This window comes from Tetrao urogallus (genome assembly GCF_951394365.1).
Source record: "Tetrao urogallus genome assembly, chromosome: 17".
Classification (NCBI taxonomy): Eukaryota; Metazoa; Chordata; class Aves; order Galliformes; family Phasianidae; genus Tetrao; species Tetrao urogallus.
Genome location: NC_136830.1, coordinates 4,579,683 through 4,602,079, shown reverse-complemented (window position 1 = coordinate 4,602,079; position 22,397 = coordinate 4,579,683). Strand labels below are relative to the sequence as shown.

The 22,397-nt window shown below is 53.2% G+C and overlaps 1 protein-coding gene across 1 annotated transcript in view; it reads right to left on the bottom strand.

Annotated features, from left to right (window-relative positions):
• Window positions 1-22,059, bottom strand: part of NCOR2 (nuclear receptor corepressor 2) — a gene marked incomplete at both ends in the record, with an annotated part of 116,611 nt that extends 94,552 nt beyond the window's left edge. The window contains 3 exons of the mRNA XM_079543796.1: window positions 4,988-5,168; window positions 11,356-11,483; window positions 21,955-22,059. Coding sequence (XP_079399922.1) covers window positions 4,988-5,168; window positions 11,356-11,483; window positions 21,955-22,059 — 414 coding nt within the window. The remainder of the gene's footprint in view (window positions 1-4,987; window positions 5,169-11,355; window positions 11,484-21,954) is intronic.
• Window positions 22,060-22,397: the final 338 nt, after the last annotated feature.

The following is a 22,397-nucleotide window of genomic DNA, read 5'->3' as shown; positions in this document are numbered from 1 at the left end:
AGCATTCCTGCTGCACGCAAGTGTCCATCAGCACGGAGCTGCAGCCCACTTTGTCATGCAGTGAGCCAGAAACCTCTGATGTGCTCTGCCTCAAACACAGCCAAGGAAATGTTGCATTTAAACAGTGGGTTTGGGTCAAGAAAGAGGGGAGGTTTTCAGAGAGTGACCGCAACAGGGCCCCTTGGCACCCACTTGGTGCTGAGGATGCTGTTGGGAGATGGGGCTCTGCAATGCAAGGAGGTAAAGCTCCCCGAGTTCCAGCAATGGCTGCTGCCACGTTCGGTGCTATGACAGCTCCCACACCACAGCTGAAAGCAGCAGCTTCCCTGCCAAACCCAGCCCCAGAGTCACTCCCACACCCCCAGCCCCGTCGACAACACTGCGCAGTGCCGGCACGGCGCGAGGATGAGCGTGCCCTCCTCCTCACACACAGCACTCAGCTGATCAGTGTCACAACTTTTGGTGCATGAGTCACTGCTGTGGATTTACAGCATTTCATAATGATGGAAAAGTACAGCAGCACAGATGTGCCGTGTTGTACACTCATGGAGGCTGCCCCGGGCATCTTTCGAACCCATCGTCCCATGCTGGACCCCCAGTGAGGGGGACAGAGGGAGCCCAGGATGTTCTGCAATAGCTGCAGTGCTGGTGAGCTGGCAGTAACCTTCTGTCACCTTGCTGTCTGCACACACTGGGCAGAACACACAGAAATGGGAAGCACTGCACACCCCATCCTGCAGCAATGCTCCAGGTCTAACAGCACCCAACTCCCTGCCAGTGGGCCACAAGTGAAGGATCCCAAATCAGAGCTGGGCAGCACAGAAACCCTGCCTCTCCTTTCCAGGAAATAACAGCAGGGCACATAGCAATCCATGCTGTTCAAGAAAGAACGGGCTTCAAAAGCATTTCACTCTGTAACAGATGTACAAACACTTCAAAGACAGAAAAGGATAACCGCCGTGGAGCTGTGCAGCACTGCCCTGCTGTAAGCACACTGCTGGCTTTGGTTCTCCAGCCATCAGAACTGAAAAATCAAACACTGTCAGCTGCAGGGTCAGAGCTCCCTGCCTGCAGCATCCTGCCCTGCAGCCTGGCAGCTCTGCCCTTCAAAGCAGAGCAGTACCAGGCTATGCAGGAGGCAGCACAGCAAGCAGGGGCTGCCACGTGCTGCCCTGGTGGAAAATGGTGAGATGGAGCGAGGGGAAAGCAGGGCAGAAAGGAACACAGCCAGAAACATTTGCAGTGTGACAGTGAGAACAATGCAAATATTTCAGCATTTAAATATGTTTGGAATAACAGAGAATGCCAACATCTCCCTCATCTTCCCAGAAATAGCCTTGAATCACTGCTGTCCTAACGCAGTCCTCCCCCACTCCATGGGATCCTTCCCACAGTTGGATTTGTATCAGTTGACAGCGTGAGCAACAGCGTGGTAGGGGTGAGGGGGGGGACAAACTGAATGCATTGCAGTGGGATCCTTTGCTGCTCCATGTGCTGCTGCTGGGTGCCCATCCACCAGCCCTGGAAGCACACAGCAGGGGACAAGTGCTTGGAGCTCACGGCATCACTCTGTCACCCAGACACTCGGTAAATGGCCGTAAGTGTGGGGAGGCAATGGCACCCAGCACAGCTCCATCCCAGGGGGCCCCGTGCCACTCCTGGCCACGCTCAGCAGGTTTGGGAGCTGCTCCCACACATCCTGCCGGAGTGCTGCGGCTCTCTGAGTTCAAAGCACTGCAGCTTCCACCCCCTCGCTCCCTTCCCCCTGTGCTGGATTACTCAATTAGAGATTATGCGTTTGCCAGTTCCCTCGTAGCCAACTGGGGCCTCTGCCAAGGTCAACACGAGTTCCAGCCAGTTTCATTAATAACTGTGAGACCAGCCCACTGGAAACTCTGAGAGGTTAATCCCAGCAACAGATCAATGTTCCCATAACAAAGCCATGCAGAAAACCACGGAGCTGAGAGAGCAGGCTGGTGATTTACCAGCTCTGCACTGGGACTGGGGCGCTTCCCTTGCTCACAAATAGGATCCCAGCCGATGATGCCCCATCCCCGGGCCGCCCCTCACCGGCAGGGAGAGGGGACAGGGCTCCCCAAGGCCCCTCCAGCTCTTTGGGGTGCTGCCAGGCTGCTCAGGGCTGCCCAGGAGCCCTCTCACCTCCCTGCCTGTTCTCCAGGAGTTTGGTGTACATCAGGCTCTGGAACAGGCAGCTGGTGTGAAATTTGGCATGCGTGGTGCTGGCTTCAATGCATCATTAAAAATGCATTTTAAACGTGTTAATTCATCCTTTTTCAATTAATGGCTTTTAAAGCTGCATTAATGTGCATCAAAGCATAGTGCCCTTTGCCCTAATTTCTGCTTTGCTGCATATATTTCCTGGCCTTAGCGCTGCCTTTTCCCAGAGTCCCACCTTCTCCTTTCAGATCCCAGCTTTTCGTTCACAGCACAAGAACATTCACCCAGAAAGGGAAGAAATTAAAACCCTTCAACAATGCAAAGCAGAGTCCAAGCACTCACACTGTTAACTCCTTTACAAAAGAGGGAAGTGGCATTGTCCCTGTTACCGACGGGGAAATCTCAGACACAGAAAGGGGAAGAGACTTACCGGTGGCCAGCGGCTTGCTGGGGCAGATGGCAGTGAGGTTCAGGTTTCCTGAGCCCGCCCCGGCCCCACAGCAGGGTTGTGGGGCTCCTGCAGCACCATCCCACTGGAGCAATGGGCTGGACTGCAGCAGCCAGCCCCTGCAAGGGGACTGAATGCAGATCACGACTGACTCACATCCTATAGGGAGAGTAGCAAACCACATATGTGGTGGAAAAGCAGTCTCAGAAGTGGGAAGACCAAGTGGAAGCACAAGGGGAATAAGAAGAGCTGGAAGGGAAGGGGGGGTAGCAGGACCGAGGTCCAGCTCTGCAGCAGGTGCTGGGTGGCCAGACACAGCACGCAACACCAGCACCCATGGCTGTGGGGGGACAGGGATCACACAGACACATGACAGGCCTGCTGTGCTGCTCTGATCTGCTGAAGGACCACGGCTTTCCCCATCCGACACCAAACCCACCAAGGGCCCTGGGAAGCAGCTCCAGCACCTCCACTACAAGCATGCTTGGCAAATCCCCATCACGGCCACTCCTCCAGCAGGTCCCACATACACACCACAATGATAAGGAAAGTAGGCCTACTTTACTTCTGCCTGGTTGTTCTTGGCCAGCTCAGGGGAGCACCTACTCAGAGGCGCTGTCAGCCTGGATGGGGGGCACCAGGATGTTTTGTCCCCTGAGCTCTCCTGAGCCCAGCCAGCAGTAGGAGCTGCACACTCTGTGCCCTGCAGCAATGTGACAGCCACCCTGCGTGGGGGAGAGATGCTTGAGTGGAGAAAACAGGTAGGAAAACAGCCTTCTGTTTCCCAGCCTGAAGAGAATTGATCAAGGGTATGAGCAATATGAGGTTCATATAAAAAGGTAATCTTGCTGGCAGACATGGCTGGAAAGCTGCTGCTTTTGTAAGGAACGCTTCCCCAACACATCTGCTTTCTGTAGCCACAAAGAGCTGAGCTAGTAAGAGCTGCTGCCTTTGCATTGCTTACTAATCTTCACTTGAAGTGAGGCTGCTGTGATCCAGAACGGGGCACAGGGGCCCCAGCTCAATCCCCTGCTTGAGAAAAATGGATAAAAACCATGCAAGATCCACTTCTTTCCTGGGAGTGTTAATGGGAAAAGCTCCACAGTCTGTTACCAGGACTTGCCACAATCTGTAAAGCCATCAGGAAGAGCAGCACACACAGTACCTCAGCCAGCCCTGCCCAGGAACAACCCAGCCAACCCAGCCCACTCAGGTGCTCCCCAGCCATTTTTCTCTCCTCCCAGACTGCGACATTACAAATGGCTCCACTAAAAGCATAATCTTGTCCTGCTGAATGGTATACACCTCAGCTTTCTCTCTCTCTCTTTCATTAACAAATGTTTTAAGCCCCATAAAATGCGATGTAATTCTTGGAAATGTGTCACAGACCAAGAAGCAAATGCAGCCCCTAACTCAGCGACTAATGCCTCAAGAGTGGCTTTGCCTATTAGAAACAAATAGCTGAGACAATGCGTGGTTTTCCGGCAAGAAGCAGAACAGAACTGCTGATGGAAACAATGTGCAGACAGAAAAGCTGTCCTGGTTTCCTCACGTCTTTGGAGAGAAAACATCTTTGGTTTCATGGCTAACAGTTTCTTTTCCCCACAGACACCTGGGCCAGCACCCACAGGGATCGCTCTGTGTCCAGAGCCCCCACACTGCAGGGTCCCTGCTGCTCCTCACAACCTCACAACTTCCAGCTCTGGCCAGGCCTCTCCTGGAACCCCATCCCAAACCGCCCTCATTTGCCCCATTTCAAGTTAAATGTTCCTCTCCCCCATGACAGTCAGCGGGATCTCATGCAAGCTCCACCAGGAATAAACCCAAGCTCACGCTGAAGTCAAGCACTATCCATCCCAGTAGAGCACGCAGCTCAATCCAAGCAGGCACACAAGCAAGGGGCTGTTCTTTGTAATATTTATCACGCAGCAGAGGAGGTAATTGCAAGTAAACAATCTGCTCTGTTCCAGGAGACTAAGGCAAGGGAGGCTTTCCTGGGGAAGATTATATTAGGAACCAGCAGCAGCCAATTCCAGCCCTTCAAACACCAGTATTAAATAAGGAGATGTGATAAATAAGAAAGGTCAAGTAAAAATCAAATTAAGGCACAGTATCCACAAAAGCCAGATACAACCAACCCTAGCCCAGCCCACAGGAACTTCCCAAATGCTCCTGCGCAGCAAACAGCCAGTAAGTACAAGTCCATAAAGACAAGCCCATGAGATGAACAGTTTAGGAGAAAACCCTACACCCTTTTCTTTCTCTGAAGAAGTCGCCCCATCTCAGTGCGTGCCACCCAACAGCACCACTCTCTGTGTGACAGGCAGCTCTGCACAAAGGGACGCCGGCCGCAGCGCTCACCTTGGGCAGCTCCTCGCCGCCCGCCTGCTGGCCCTGGCTCAGGAGGGGCGAGTGCCGCAGCAGCGGGTCCTGCAGCAGGTCCAGGCGCGGCCGCTTCGTTTCGATGAACTCCAAATCTGATGGCTTGGTCAGGTCAGAGAGATAGGAATGAGCCTCGGTCCTCAGGTGCAGCTCCTGAGATCTGCGGACAAAGAAAGGAGACTTTAGGGAACAAGCTGGCTCTGCTCCCCCTGCTCCGAGACTGCGGGCAGGACGCTGGGCTCCTATGGAGAAAGCACAGCTCCAGCTCGCACATCTCAGCCTGCACCGACCCAGGGCACTCTGCCTCTCTTGTACACCAGCCTGAGATCTCTTCACCTGTTACATACGTAGCAGTTGGTAATACCTGGAAATTGGCTTTGCTTTCTTTAAGCAAGTATAAAAATTTTTGCAGCTCTACTTTTCCTAGCAGGAATCTACTCCGGGAATTGTAAAAGGTTCCTACAAAAACACACTCAATCTTTTACTACGCCCAAAGATCAGCTTTGTTGCAGCAGCTCCAAAGGTGTTTTTAACACTTCAGGCAGATGTGTCTCTTAAAAATTACAACAAAACACAAGAGATTCAAAACTAGGAAAAAACATGGCTTTTTTTTTTTTTCTTTTTTTTTTTTTTCCCTTTAAGCAAGATTGTTTGAGTTCTCTTGAGCTAGGCAGCACAGTGCAGCACACCTTCAGCAGCGACAAAGGGAGCAGGCTGGAAGCTGCCCACGGGGATGGGGGAAAGCAAACACATCGCAGGCATGTCAAGAGCAAGCACCAAGGGCAGGGGGCTGTGCGGAGTGCCCTCCAACCTGGGGCTGCTGATGGCCATGCTCACCTTGCTAACTCAGCTTCTGGAAGCACAGCAGGAAGGGACGGGCCCAGAGCCCTCTGAAGGCAATGGGAGCCCTTCCAGCAGCTCTAACAGCCCTGGACTGCATCCAAGGGAGGGAAGTGCTGGGTGGAAATCACCTTCCCCGCAGCGTGACCCAAGCCCAGCTCTGTGCAAGTGAGCCACAGCTTCTCCCTCACCCTCCTCCCCCTTTTTTTTTTTTTTTCCCTTCTGTATTTTCATGTTTTTGATTTAAACCTCAGCACCAGACCCAAAACACACAGGCCAGGGCAGCGAGCCGTTCGAGCAGGACAGCCCTTTGGCGTGGCCCCGAAGCACAGCTCACTTGCACACACTCTGCACTGAGCCATGCACAGCAGCCCAGGCACTGCATGCACTTCCCAGCAGCCTGTCCAGCCCCTCCTGCACAGCCAGCCACAATCGGCAACTGTTGAGCTGGGCAGGTGTTAAAATATTCCAACACCCAAGGCTTTCCGTAGCACAGCAATTAAAAATCTGATGTGTTTATTCTCACTTCTTCCTTTTTTTTTTTAAAGGCTGCGTTACCCAGAAGCTGCTAATTGCTGCAGAGTGCTGTGGTTGTGAGGACCACGCTCAGAAAGCGCCGTCTGTAATGTAAGAGCGGCACGCAGCTTTGCTGAGGCAGTTCCTTACGGAGAGGCAGGGGCCACGCTGGGGAAAGCAGCTGCGATGCTACAGGGTGCTATTCTATGTCTATTTCCATTTCCACATCCACGGGAACTGCCATTGACTCCGTGCCCTGGAATTTCCAGCCGCTCCCGGGATGACTCTGCCCAGCACCGCCCCACGCCAACAGCAGCGCTCTGCTCACAGCCCTCACACCTCCCCCCTGCACCCACACCTGCACTCAGCTCCTCACAACAGCCTTTTATATTGCCACGACACTGCTATCGGCGCGGGAGGAGCAGTGTCTGCAAACCCTCCCGTTACACCGAGCGTGGGCTTTCGCTGCACTTTCCAAGCAGTTCCCATCCGGCTGCTTTATTCCAGAGATTCCTACTTTGCTGAAGGGTAAAGGTGTTACTCAATGACATGGGAAACCCCCTGGAGTCCCTGTCATGAGCACAGCACTGCACATAGCCGGGGGGGGGGGGGGGGAGGGCGGGGGGAGCAGGTCTGAGGCCAGAAGACCGAGATGACCCAAGATCAGATCTTTGGTTTACTGCTGAGCTACACCATTAATTGCACACTGCCAGCTGCATTCCTCACACACCACAGCCCTTTCCCCAGCGGTACACATGGCTGGAAGCTTCTGCACTTGCTGAGCATTGAGACCTGGTACAACCTTGCCTGCTACATCGTACCCAAATCTGAAGCACCTGAGCACAAATAGGGCTAAAAAGAGCTGGCTGGTCGCTGGGTACAAGGGAAGCTGAGAGCATTCATCTCCTAGGAGGGAGGGAGGCACCAACCAGATGCCCCGAACTGCCCTCAAGGAGTTTGCAGGAGCAGCTCTGATGAGATCTACCTGGATCTTACCTTTATCTTCCTAACTCTGCAGAAGTGAAATCAGAGAGAAATGGGCAAGTATAAACTCCACCTGAGGTCAAAAAGGAACCTCCCAGCCCCCAGCCCAACTGAGGATCACTCCTGTCCTCAAACAAGGAGGGCACCTTCCCAGCAAGAAGACACTTGGAGCTTTGCTTCTGCTCACAAATACTGCTCCCCATACCATGGGGCAAACACAGGCAGGTGGGGAGCCAGCCCGTGCCGACTGCTGGAATGAGAAGCGAGGTAAGTGATAGCCTTACTGCAGCTGTTTATTTCCTCTGGCTGAGATGCTGGCCATGCATGTTAACACGGATATTCTGCCTTCATCCAGAACGAGATGAATAGGAAATGCTCTCCAACCATAAGTAAATATATATACATCTCCAGCCCTCACAGGTATAGACAGACAAGAAAATGAGAGAGTACCACAGAAAACCACCAGTGCTGATGTGAATTTTTTATAGTCAGTGCTAAGATTTGCAATAGGTTTCAGCAACCTCTTTACGGCCAATGTTATCCAGAGCAGGAGACTGGGCAAATTGAGACCTGTTAAAGAGAGAATCCAGAGGGCTTGTGGGAGCAAACTGCCACCAGGGCAGCTAAAAAACACAGGCTGGGCCAGCCCATACATTCCCTCTTCACACAGTTGGAGAGGGAGTGAGCAGCCCGTCTGTCTGGGTGGAGAAGCTGGGTGCCCTCATCCTCCAGCAGCAGGGCTGTGCCAGCAGGTCCCAGCATCTCCACGAGCTCCTGACCTTGCTCTCCAAACCCAGAGCCTCACTGGAGAATCCTCCTGGCAGCACTGGGTTGCTGGAGTACTCCCTGGCTCAATGTCTCCAGGGACAGCCCGTGCTGGCCAGGCTGCTGCACGCATCATGAGATCACCTGCCCTCCTAATGGAACTCCAGTCCAGAATCAGGCGTGGGAAAGTTGCTCCATTCGCTGTTATCCCTCCATCAGCAGCAACGCAGAGCCCAGGTGCTCCACGGGGCACACTGACCTGTTCCACCTGCTGCCTCCACATCTCCTCGCTCATCCACGGAGCAGCGGGTGCTCAGGCCCCGGACTGTGTGCCCACACACCACAGCTGCCCTCTGCAGCCCATATTTTCCCACGTTCATTTAAGGAGGACAAAAAGAAATAATCCACCTCCTGCATGGCCATTTCGAGTGGGAAAAGACACGAAGCTCTGCAGTCGCAGGGGATTTCAGCCTCACTGCTGAGAAAAGGGTCACCTTTAAGGAGGGAAACTTTAATTAAAGACCATAAATAAGAGGCGCTCGGTCGCACAGCTCGCTCTGGAACAGTTGGTTCCATTTGGCCCGACACAGATGAGGGCTGAGAAGTGCCCATTATTTCCAGCGGCCCCGCGCTGGGCTCCCACAGCTCCCTGTGCTCCACAGCCAGAGGATTAATCACGTCCAACGAGCGCAGTAATTAGGCCTGCTCTCATGCTGTACTGCACACGGCTATCTCGGGTGGCTGCAGAGACATGGCAGCTGCTCAGCGTATCCAAAATACCACACTTCAGAGGAACGCTGGGAAACTCTGCAAAGTGCTTACGACCGCTAAGCAGCACGGCTCCGAATAAAGGGCACGGTCTCATGAACTGGTAAGGCAATCTCCTCTGAAAACAGTGACTCATCTCGTTCTGGATAAAGGCAGAATATCTGTGTTAATATGCATATCGCATCTGCTGGTGAAGCCATCATCCACCCCAGCATTCCTGCTTTAATATGGAATTTTGCTCCAGAGGAGTCTGGTTCTTGGATTTGTCAGCTCCCTCACCCACCGGCACCTGCCATTTAGTGCTCACCTCAGTTCTTCTCATTTCCTTTGCAGATCAAGATACATGCAGAAGAGAAAAACCCTACTCCTTGTCATCCTGCCAGCACATTCCCTGCAGGCGTTGCCAGTACGATGTGTACCAACAGCAGACCCTGAAGCACTTCTCCTCGCTCCTGCAGCCCTGCTGGCAGCGCCGGCTGAACAAGCTGAGGGGAAGTCCGCGGGTCCTTCCAAGAAAAAGCCTGCTACCAAAGAGCCATCAAAGCAAGCAGCACGTCCCTGCAGGGAAACGTGGGGCCAACTTTCCCTATAGCAACATGTTCGGAATGCTTCAAGTTTTCCTTCCTTCTCTCAAGCCAGAATTGCTACAGATGGAGTTCTGCCCATCCACTGCGGGGTGGTGATGGCTCAAAGCCGATCCACTTGGGATACACCCAAACCTGGGACCACCTCAGCCCCATTTCTTCCAGCAGGTTGGAAGGGTTCCCCCCGGTTCACTCTTGCTTCAAGGAGGGAAGCAGAAAGCAATCTGGAAATCCATAACCTGACACCCACCAGCTGGTGCCAGGCAGGGACTGCAGCGCTGGGGTGGGATGAGACTCCTGCTTGCAGACAGCACGCCCCGGGCCCCTCTGCAGACATTATTTGTTTGCCATTGCTCCCTCCTCCAGCCCTTGTGCTGAGAGCCAGCTGCCTCAGCTCAAACCCAGCAGCCCCAGTACAGGAACAGAGCCAAAGTGCTTACAGATGCTCCTGGCATCAGTCTGTCAAGGGGACTCAGCTGCTTCCACTTTCTCCCTGGGCCAGAATCAGCACTGGGTTTGGGGGTTGAATGCCAATTCCCAACCTGACCTGCTCCGGGAGCTGCAGGGCCTTGTAGCTCTCGAGTGAGGAACTACACACCCAAAGAGCCCATTTACAGCACAGCAGGCTCTGGTTTGGGGCAGGTCCTCATGCCACAATGACAGAAAAGCAAAGTCTGTGGGAGACCTTTTAACATGGAGCACTTAAAGATACAGAGAAACAGGAGCTGGGATGAGCACCTTCCTGACCCCAACTCCACTTAGTTTGAGTCCCGGAGTTCTATTCATTTACCCTCATTCACTTGATTGTCAGCTCAAAAGTAAGTTCGGAGATTCGGGCTGGGCAAAGCCAGCAGAGCTCATCCAGGAGGGCAGAGCTTTAGAGGTTGTGCTCTGTCCCCAGGTTACCACAGGGCTGCTTTTTTTTTTTTTTTCTTTCTGCTGAGCACCAAGCTGAATTCACCCAACCAGACACAGAGTGCTGGCTGCATTTCTAACCAAATACCCAGGGCTCCAGTTGCTCTGTGCCCTTCAGCAACCACCACCCTGAGCTCTTTCTCCTCTCCCCTAACAATTACGGTTTCAGAGAAGCAGACTCATTTCTGGCTGGCCACAAGCAGCGGCTCAGTGACTCTGCACTACTTGTATTCTTAGCCTAAGGAACAAGCATCAAAAAGACCCACTTTGCATACATCTACCGCTGCAAGGTTATTTCACTTCCAGGCAATTTTCTTTTTTTTTTTTTTTCTTTTTCTTTTTTTTTTTTTTCAGAACCACTAAAGCATCAAATGCAGAAGAGAAACTGTGAGAGAGCAGCATTTTGTGATGAAACAGAGCCACAGCGACGGCCTTTACAACAGAGCAGCTCTTGCGGGTCATGCAGCTGCAGCCCCACAGCACCCATCTGAGCGGCACCCGAACACGGCAGCCTCAGGCAAGAGGCAACTGAAATCATCACTGGTGACACCAGGAGAGCCACAAGGGCAGAGAGAGAAAGCACAGCACCTCGGGGAAAGTCATGAGAGGAGCACAGAAAGAGAAACAATAACAGAGAGAGTGGAGAGGAAGAGCAACCCGAGAGGAAGTGGGGAAGAATAGTGGCAGTGAGCTATTTGCACTCCTCCCATCAGCACAGGCAGTCACTCGCCTAAACCAGCAATGCAGCTTCATAAATAGAGGGGTGTGCTTGATTTTTAGCACATCTATGAAACATGTGACAGCACAAGAGAAGAAACCAGAAGGTGTTGCTTGCATTAGCTAAGGTACAATCGGTAGCAATACCCAACATCACGCAGCGCAGGTTGTGCAGAGCTCCACCGCACTCCCCAGCGCTGCGCGAACACTCGCTGCCGTAGCTGGGAGCCCCCCAGCCCCAGGAGCAGCCCGAGGTACCTTTCATTGCCCGGCTGGAACTCGGAGAGCAGGGACGGCCTCCTCCGCTGCGGCTGCATGATGGACCCGGGCGGGAGGTGCGAAGCGTAGTCCCTGGAATGGTGCTGGTACTCCAGCAGTGCGACGTCCTGCGGAAACACACACAGCTCGTTAGGCTGATGGCAGCTTTCAGGAACGCAGTGAGCCCCAACAGCTCAGAGCAGACTGTGCCAACGCTCTTCCTCTGGAGCTGAGTGCTTCCCCCCAGCCCTGCAGGAGCACAGCCCCCTGGCCCAGGCTGCTCGTGGGGCACACGGGCTTCTGGCACCCACGCTGGACTGGTGATGGCTTCAGAGCCAGGTGAGAGAACATGAAACGTCACAGGATGCTTTCAGCTTCAGTAACCCACACTGTGGCATAGAGAGAGAAATGAAGAAGAGAGGAAGGATCAAAAACGTTGTTCCTTTAAACACAGCTCCCCTGGGCACAGCTGAAGGGGCTCAGAAGGATAGTATGCTACTTATTATGTGCACGTCCCTTTCGTTCCTTGACCCTTGGAGAGTACAGAACAGTATGTTCCCGATTTTAATTAAATAAGAAGCCCTCCTGCTCTGTGCCACAGACCGATTCCAGCAACAGCATTTCAGCACCTATGTTTCAATCGCTCTTTTTTTTATTTGCAGATAGATACTTGACCAGAAAAGAAGACTAATCATCTAATTAACTGAGACCTTCAGCAGTGGCACACAAAGCCCTGCCACAGAATATCCGTGGTAACACCGACGCTTATTTACATTAGAACCAATCCCACCTGGGAGTCTATTTCAAACAGCCCTCACTCAGAACAACACCAAACAAAAGCTCGGATTGCCTCACAAAGAAAAAGAAATGTCAGGGTCAAAAACAACAGCAACAAAAAAAACCAAAGCCAACCACCACCCACCAAATATAACGCCAAGTACTTGCAGTTGAGAGGGGAAAACCTCTCAGCCTGAACAGCTGCACGGGTGTTATTTGATCAGATGTAACCAGGGCTGATAAACCCCAGTGCACAGCAAAGAGCCTCTGCACGGGGAGGGGCAGGCACAGAGCAGATTTTGGAGCTGATGCTGCACCAACCTGCACCTTCCCTTTGTGGAAATCCAGGGAGAAAAACCAGTTCTCAGCACTCAGTACAGGGAAGCCAACAAAACCAGACCTCTGCCCCAGTCCTGCCCCTCTCTCACAGGAGCTGCAAAGGTCAAACACACATGGAGGAGGAAGGGGAATGGTGGTTCTGTAAGACGCATCAGGAGATGAAAGCTGGGGATCAGGTTCATCTTTTCCAACACGCAGCAGCTGTGTGCTGCCGCTGCCCTTCTGCTCTGACAGATCACGGGAAAGGGCAGGAAGCAAGGAAAGCAAACCTAGGGCCCCTGCAGCCCCTGGCACTCTGGGGCAGCTCTGGGGAAGGCTCCATCTACTCATCTAGCAGGGACGTTCTAGCCTTGCCGTACATGCAGGCCTTACGGGAAGAAGGCCCCACACGTGGAGCCCTGTGGGACCGTGGGTCAGAGCATACCATGATGCCACACCAGCAGGAGAAGCACAGACACCAACGTATGGGAATGCGACCTCATGGCCGGGCCAGGCAGAGCTGCTGCCTACAACATGCTTCTCCTATTCACACTCGTCCTGTCTTTTTAAACAAAACCAAACCCTGAGCAATACAGCACCTGCCATCGGTGTACAAAATGCACTCGTGCCAGCTGGGAAGGCACACCAGCAGGCCTACAGCCAGGGCACTCACCTGCTGTGGGTGTACAAACGAGAATTACCTGTCCGGGAGACTGGAAGGCTGTGCCCTTGAGAGGAAAAAAGGAAAAAAGGGCTCCTGCGTGTCCCAACAGCCCTGTCTTCCCTCTCCCCTTGCCCATACAAGCCTTGCCTTCTCCTCCAACACCCTCCAGAAAACAGCTCCTGGAGCTCAGAGTTTCCTGGCACAGCCAGAAGCAGCAGGTGAGGCTCGACCTTGGGGCCAGGACTGCATCCCCACACAGGGCACCGCTGTCTGACTGCTCTGCTTTGCTCACCTCAGCACATCCCCACTCAGGGCACCGCTGTCTGACTGCTCCGCTCATATCGCCGCTCAGTTTTAGTGGAAGAAAACATAACCCGAAAAATGAGTGACAGGAATCAAAACTGACAGGTTTCCGTGTCCTGTGATGAACCGTCAAAGGAACCAGGGGACACCTGGCAGGACATAGGTGGATGAATTGCTCAGAAAGTTACTGCAGTATGCTCCACTGTGAGCTAGGGGCGTGTTTTTCAGACACAAACACCAGAAAGGTTTACAGGCTGCCTCCAGAAAAGACCTCGGTGTTGCTCAGCAGTGTTTTGGAGACTTGCTGGGACACAGGAGCAGACCTGGAAATCTACAGGAGCCACCAGGCAGGAGGGGAAGGTTGGATCCCTGCTGGGAGCAGCGTGACACCGAAATGCAGCAAAAAGGTCGAGCTGTCTGTGCCTCCAGGCCCAGAAACACACTGCTCTTCGTCCTTCACACAGCACCTGGCACTGCGCCGTGCTGGAGCGCTGCCCTGGCCCAGGCCAATCCATCTTGTGTGCAAGGAACAGACGCATGAAAAGCAGTAAGCCGTATCTCCAAATCTTCGCGCAAAGCCAGCTACGTAAAACTAGAAAAAAGACAAGGAAAATCTACATTATCCACTTTCAAACCGTGCACCTGCAGCAGTACTGGAACAAATCACCTTGAAGAAACCCCGGAGAGAGCTGCTCAGGGCTCAGCTCACGATGCAGAGGGGCAGCACCTTTCCCCAAGGACACAGAGCAGCACGGGGCTGTGCGGCACAGAGCACAGGGACAGCACGGCGACCAGCACCAGCAGCACCTCACAGTGAGGTCTGAGCCCACAGCATAGCCCACACAGCAATTTAGCATCCAGCTGGAGCCAAGGGCAGCCTACGTCATCCTAGGCAATGTCAGAAGAAGCTGCTGCAACCCCCTGGCCTCTACGGTGCGGCTGGATTCACTCCCTTACAGCCAGAAACCTGCCCAGGGCACGCTCACTGCAGCAGGTCCCTCTGTGCAGCTCCCAGCCCTGCAGCACATGGAGCAGCTGGCTGGGCTGAGCCTGCAAGAACAGCAGCATCACCTGGACCGGACAGACACAGAGTGCTATGGTGCCATAAATCACCACGACAGAGCAATACAGCACAAGGCCAACGTTTAGATAAATAAAATGCTAACAAGCCAAAAGCGGCCTCATTAAAATACACTTCTTCATGCGGCAGACAGAGAAGGTGCCCCAGCAGGCTCCCAGCAAGCCGTCCTGCGCTGCCAGTGGGAAGTGTGATGTGCTGCACCTCCCCTGCCTGGGGCTGCTGGGCAGGGACCAGAGTGCACTCAGTCTCAAGGACTCTCTGCGTTCTTCCTCAATGCCACAGCGCTCAGAGCACCGTCTCTCTCCTCCCCCGGTAGATTCTATCACCCCACATAACCCAGCTCTATCGGGCTCATTTAAATACAGTAATCAAACTCTCTAAAGTCAGGAGACCGAACGCAGCGCAGCAGAAAAGCTTTCAGTGGCACAGAAATACAGAAAGCCTCACGAAAAAAGAAAGCTGCTTTGTGAGAGCTCTCAGTGAGCTGCCTTACCTACTGCAGCATCTCCAGCAAATTCCTCCCTGTGCCCTCTGACCTCAGGATAACCCAGGCGCCAAACCAATGGCTGTGCACAGCTCACAGGCCGCCTGCCTCTCTCACTTTCTGTTTTGAACGCGTGCACTCGCCAGCATACTTTGCTCTTCCCCCACTCACAGCTGCCTGAGCTGAGCCAGGAGAGTGCATGGAGGCTGGGAGCAAAGCTGGGCTCTGCCTGCAGCACAAGGACTGGGCAGTGCTGCAGCCCCACTGAGTGCAGCCACGGTACCACCGCCTGCTCAATCCATCCCCATCGGGCCCCAGGAAGAGGAGCCTGCAGGAGAGAAGCCTGGAGCTGCTCTTGCAGTAAAATAAGCAAGCTGCTGCTCCTCTCTTCCTCCTACCAGCAGAACAAGTGTAAACACCCAGGGCTTTTAGCTGGAAAGAGCCCACAGGATGTCCAGCACAGCCAGGCGAGCACTGCAGCACAGCTCGAGCTGCCTGCACAAGGCCTGGCCCTGCTGCTCACCACATCTCCACTTGAGAAAGTAACTAGGAGCTCCCCACTGACTTTCAGTGCAAAATAAGACCAATTCACTTAAAACCACCACTCTCCTTTTGCACTGACACCCAGCAGGAGCAGCACAGGTCCACCATATCATCTGGGCCGGCTGCTCACAGAGTGACACAACGTCCCAGATCAGAAGAGACCCACAAGGACCATCGGGTCCAACTCCTGGCTCCACAGTAGAACCACCCAAGCCCCACGTCTGAAAGCATGGTCCAGACACCCCTTGAGCTCCAGCAGCTCTGTGTTTTGCCCACTGCCCTCGGACAGCCAGTTCCATTTCCTAATACCCATCCTCCAGCACCTCCCCAATGAATGAGAGCCATCTCCACTCCACTTTGTACACCTTGAACTCAGCCAGAAAAAAAAAAAAAAAAAAAAAAAAAGTTGCTTTAAATCTCAGTCTGCCAGCAATGAGCGTGACCTATTTTAGCAATAAAAGGAAAAGCTCTCTGGTGCCTGGATACCCCTTGGTGCTGGCAGCAGTTGCTCATCAGACCGAGAAATGCACTTTTGAGCCACTGCCTGAAGAAAATTCTTGCCCAAAGCCGGCTGAGGTAGGAGGAGGTTTGGGAGGAAGCTGCATGGGGACAGAGCCCCAGCACAAAGGAGCAGCATCCACCCAGGAAGCAAGAGAAAACCTTACAGAGCATCATCGCTCTCACTGATCAAAGCAGGCTGTCCCCAGGCACTTTGCTGTCTGCCCCACATCCTTCCCAAAAGCCTGGGTCAAGCTCATTGCAGATTCAAAAAAAAAAAAAAAAAACAAATACCAACTGCTTCACAATTAGCTATACTGTTGGAGATAAGGTCGGTCATAAAAACCTGGCTGAATGCACGCATTTTTATCTTGCCTACGGGGATGCAACATGTGCTGAAAAGACAAATGCCCTCGTTGTTCTGACACAGCCTCTTTGCCATCCACCTCGCAGGGCTGCTGAGTCGGCCTTTTGTTTTAGGAGGTGACCACAGTGCGCGTGGCCCCTTCCTGGAAGGCATCGATCGCTGCTGCCGTCCCCGCACAGAGGCCGTGCTGCTGCCGGCACCATCAGCGTCTGTAGCAGCTGCACAGCAATGCATCCTGCCTGACGCCTTCTCCCCCTCCCTCTGCACACACCAGGGCTGTCAGCGATGTGTGCCTGTCCCAACTGAATGTGCCATTCACAGACAAGAAGTGACGGCGTGCTGGGGGCAGCCCCCAGCTCCCCTGGCTTCCCAGTCATCTGACCGGAGCCTGGTGCCAGGCCAGCAGCCAGCCTGCCCCCGCAGCCAGGGCCGCACGCAGAACAGCAGCACATTCATCGCAGGGCTGCATTTGAATTTCTCTCCATCACAAGACTTTTGGCTTCTTCTTTTGCCCCAGTCACGTCCCGGCACCGCTGAGCCAGCACTGAGCCCTTCCCCCCATCCCCATGCTGGGCACTCTGCTTCCTGCAGCCATTCTCAGCCACGAGCCTTGCTGTGGGGTGAGCAACGTGCCAAACCCCAAACATCCAGCCCAAGCAATTCTATGATCCACACTGAAAGCGTCAGGTCACTTTGCTCATCATCACTTCTCTTCCACAGCAGCCCCCACCACACATCACCGACCTGCTGCCTTCCCACATCCCCCATTCAGCTCCCAACTACACTTCCTTACAACTGCACAACAAATTCATCAGGTTAAGGGACCTGACCCACTCACAGTTGTGTGTAAATGACAAGCAGCAGATCCCCCAGTCCTGCAAAAGGCATTTCCACCACAGGGGTTGGTGGAGCAACATGGACAGAGTCAGGCTGGCAGCGCTTTATGTCTCCAAAAGCAGCATTTCTGGAGCTCTACCTTTGCCAAACCACATATGCAGCAAGTTTTTTCTTCCCCTGTGGATTTACAACTCTGAAATCAACAAAAAGCAAAGTATCCTCTACATCAACTCCTGTCCAAGAAGTAGATTAGGAAACTGCCATAAAACTGTACTTGAATAAAAAAAGTTGTTTTGTGTAAGTGAGAATTTTCCTAGGGAAAACGAGCCCTGCTCACAGCAGCTACTGTAAGCCAGCTCCTTGTTCCTGGCACAGAGAGACAGACCCCGGGGCAGGGAATTAGGTGTTCTGTTCCTTCACTTGCATCCCTCCTGATCCTAAATCACAAAGCCAATTCTCCCAAAACCACCACTCAGCCAGACCAACCTCATGCAATACTGCACTGCAAATCTCAGGTTAATTCAGGAGGAATTATTCTGTGTTCTTATGGCAGAACTGATCATAGCGGGTAAGTTCCAAGGCAGGTTTTTGCTGCTCAAGCCTTTCCCTGGGCTGTTTGCTGGAGGCTGTGGGCTGCAGAGCTGGCAGCGATGCCCCCCGCCCGGCTGCACAGCTGGGAGCAGGCAGCTTTTTCTCACTCCTGGAGATGGTTGGAGGAGGCTCTTTGCAGGCTGGGGGATTTTAGCATTTGGCACCATAAACCCTTCCGTTCTGCAAGTTCCTAGAGCACCAACACAGTCTGGCATTTTGCTTGCTGGAGATAAAAGTGTGAATAATCATTCTGAAAAAAAAAAAAAAAAAAAAAGAAAAAGAGAAAGAAAAAAAAAAAAAGCCCACCACAGCAGCAGAGACTTGTAATGCCCTCCCTGTGCTTACCCACCATCCTGCTGCCACTCCCTGCCTTGTGGACACACGCCAGCTCCTGCCATCGCAGAGACATGCAGCTCCGTGCACAACAGCCTGCTGTGCCGCAGCGGCGGGGAGGAGCTCAGGAGAAGGCCACGCTGCACTACCTGGCCAAGGCATCAGCACACCAGTTTGCACCAACCTCGTGCCTCTGGTTCAGATGGATGAGAAAGCGCCTGGCCAAGAAGTGAGCAATCGCTCCGGCACAGGAGATGCTTTGCAAGGTGTCAGCAGAGGAACTACAGCGGCTTACCGAGAGCTGCTGCCAGACAGGAGGGGAGGCCGGGCAGAAAGCACAAAGGCCTGTGGAAGCTGGAGCTCAGGGGTGAAGCAGGGAAGCTCATGTTTCCATCCTGCTGGGTGGGGAACAGGGCTTTGCTGGAAGGGGACGCCACACCGCCACAACTCAAATGCCAATGCAGCACGTGCATACACCCCAACTGTTCTCCAACCCTGATTAATACCTCCAGTAAGTAACAAAATACTGCAAGCACGTCCAAAACAGAGGCTGCTCTGAGGTGGGGACAGCCAGCTCCTGGCAATGGCAGCATGCACCCAGACAGCAGCACAGCAAGGGACTGGGCACCCAGCGAGGAACCAGGGGCACCCTGCTGCCCCAGGGAACAGTGACCACGGAGGGGCTCCAGGGGACGTGGCCATGCAGGGACATCGATCTGTTTACAGAAAATATCTGCAGGTTGCCTGAAAAGGAATATCCATCATGCCAAGGTCTGCTTTGAGAGAGCATGAACTTCAGACACATTAGAAGGTTAACAGCGTAAGTAATGTGTTTTTTCACCTTTAGCTAAAGGTCACAAAGCATTCAAACAATTCTTCTGTTCCCAAGCAGAACATGATAGAATCAGCTGAACATCCCAACATTGCAGCTAATTAATACAGAAAACTAACATGTTTCACCTGCAGTTTTGGCTAACAACGCTATAATCCTCTTAAGGAAAAACAAAACAAAACAAAACTGTTCATTGGTGATTTTTAACAGAACCTTTCTATCTAAACTTCTGTTTGAGAGCATGCACACTTGGCAAAGTTGCTTTGTAAGCAATTTTTTAATACGTTGGAATTAAATCTCAGGTCATAAGATCCCACACTTGGTCTGCCTCCTGAGCAGCAGCTGGCACCAAATCAGAAAGGAAGAGGCAGAGAAGCAGGAGGAGACCCCAGGGCAGCGGGAGCAGCCCTCCCCACAGCTGGCACCTGCAGGCCACAGCAGCACGCAAAGCCCTGCTCACCCTGTGCTGGATCTCCTCCAGCAGCCCCTGGCTCTCGCTGCTGGGAGCCGGTACCCATACACACCAAGCGCATTTCTGTGAGTTTGTTTGAAACGCCTCTTTTTTCATCCATTTTGTTGGATATTCCCTCAGGTTTGGTGAGCAGCGAGCAGAAAAACACCCAGCCTGCTTCCCCTGCCTAATGCCCCTTCACAACGCCCAATCCCGCTTGCCTCATCTGTGAAATCCAACAGCTGAAATCCTTTAAATCACTTTTCATGAAGTGTCTCCAAGCCTAAAATAATGTCACGGCTCATTTCGGAGCTCAGTATTCTGCTGCACCACGTTTCCCTGGGTGCGCCCGTCACAGTTGGACTGCAATTATTTATTTCTGTTCTCATGGCATTCGCAGCCCCGCTGTGCTCAGCCCCACGTGCCCAGGAGGTGACCGGGCCGCTTCCGCGGCTGGGGAAGGAACCCAGGGCCAACAAGTTCCCAGCTCACATGAAAGGATGTCGTGGAATGCAGCAACCCAGCACTGAGACCTAATGAGATGCAAGGCACGCCAGCGCTGGGTTGGTTTTGGCCTTTCTTACTTTCTTCCAAACAAGCTCCCACTGTGCAAACACACCCCATGACAAAACCGACCTGGCCAAGACATGCAAGCAAATACCACTGACTTCAATGGTAAAGCAGCACAGCAGCTTCAAAGCAACGGAGCTCTCCCAAGTAACCCCACCAGAGAGCAGCCCCATCCTCAAAGCCACAGCCCGGCCAGCTCCCTGCAAGGCACGGGGCTGCCTGCCCCCGGCACAGCAAGGTGTGCTCAGGGTGCATGGGGCTGGCACGCTTCCACCCAGAGGCAAGAGGATCTGCTTGGCCTTCCAGCTGAAAACCTCAAGCTTTCCTGCACCCAGACACCTACAGGGTATCGCGTAACTTCGGAAGATTACACATGGCAGTAAAAATAGCTGCTAGAAGCAAAAGCCAGCAACTTCTTCCAACATTAATAGGATAGAATAAAAACAGCATTCACTCCAGCCAGAGAGCAGGACAGGTTGCAGAAACCCAGAGCTCAGCCTCCCTTGCAAACAATTGCCCCATTTGGGCCATTCTGCTGACGTGACACTAAGGGAGAGCTGTGGGTTGGCAAGGGATGAGGATTCAATCCCAAAACCAGAAGCCACCTGCCCTCTTCTAAAATCCCCCTCCAACCTGAGCTTTGAGGTTTAGGCAGATGTTTTTCAGTCAAGGCTTTACAACAACAGCAGACCTTGCTCACCTGGTCACATCCTCCTGCTCAAATTTCTGATAAAAACAGAACAGGGATTTTCTTGTTGAGACAAACGTTCTCATTCCACCCACCGCCCAAATAAACACGCTCATACCAGTGGAAGCAAAACTCCTCTAGATCAAACCAGGTCAGCCTGTCTCATAGCCTGCATGAAAAGCCTCTTTGTGCTGAAGCAGGCAGACCCCAAGCAATCTAGACGAGCCAGTTAACTCAGCCAAAAGCTTGTCCTGCACCCTCTGTATGTTCCTATTTCAAAGCCATTCCAAACTCCAGCTCTGCTCTACATGCCGTTCTGCTGAAGCCCAACAAAGAGGGCAGACAGGGAAATTTCACCTCTTCGTTGACATTTCTTGCATTTCCAGGCTTTCAAGTCAAACCCTAAATTCATCACGGCAGGAGTTTCACAGTTCAATAGCCTTCACCATCAGCAAAGTAACCCTGAGACAAGGTCACCTCGCTAACTCCTATTACATGCACCGTACCGGCTGCGGTCACCGTGCTGCAGCTCACCAAGGAGAGGGCACACCACACTCCAGCACCTAATAAGATTCATTTAAGCAGCCTGAGCTGACTAAAGCTGTTCCACTAAGGAGAGGGCTTTTTTTCCATTAAGAGCTTAAACCTAAAGCAGTCAAACATCCAAGATGAGCAAGCAGGGATGTGAGTGACAGGGCGCAGGGAGAGGTCGGATCTGGGTGAGTTAACCCAGTGCATTCAGCAAAACACAGCCAGCCCTCATCTCAATGCATGGCTTGGTCCTACAGGAGACAAGACTGCACATCAAGAAGGAGGGAGGGGAAAAGCATGAGAAAAGGCAAAATGTTAAGAAAATCAGCAGAGTTCCTCCTTGCCTCACAGTACTACCACCAGACACACAGAGGAGGGCTGCTCTCCTGACCCAAAGCAGCAGCAGGTTCACCCCTGCCTTGAGGACATCACCACGCTGTGCTCTGGTTCCCAGTGGGGCTGAACCACACTCCCCTCTCTCCACCAAACCAGCTGTGCTCTCCAGAGGACCAACAGTCCTCAGCACTCACAGGTGGTGAGCCGGTGTGCAAGGACAGCACCGCAGTAAGGGGTACAAAGGGAAGAGCTGAAAGCACTAAGCAGAAGACACAGGGGAAAAGGGTGAAATCCCACATCACGGGCATTTCTGTTTAACTGCCACATCTGAGACCAGCACAGAGGAACTGCTGCCCAGCACCAAGGGCAGCACGGGGAGGCAGCTCCTGTCTTACCGCGTGCGGCCGGGCGATCTGCACCGGGTAGGACATGGCGTGCGGGGGGTAGCGCGGCTCGGTGGCACGCCAGGTCTGTGCCACGGGCTGAGTAGATCCAGACATGTCGAAAGAGCAGACGTGGCGGTGGCTGCTTCCAAATCACCAACAGAAGATCAGGAGAGCCAAGAGCTCCTCTTCATCATGAGTGTGCTTTCCTCGTCGCGCAACAACTGCAAGCAAAGAGGAAAGCGGTAGATTAAAACTCAGTCGACCACAAGACAGCCAACACTGAGGCTTACACGATCCCCAAAACCCGACCGCTCTCACGGTTCTCCACCAGCCCTGCTTCCTGCACGCTCCCCCTACACGGCACCCCGAGCTTCCTCCTCCAGCACCCCGTGCTGCTCGCACCTCCACGCGCCCATAACACGGTGCCCTCCTTCCAACCCCAGCAATTCCTG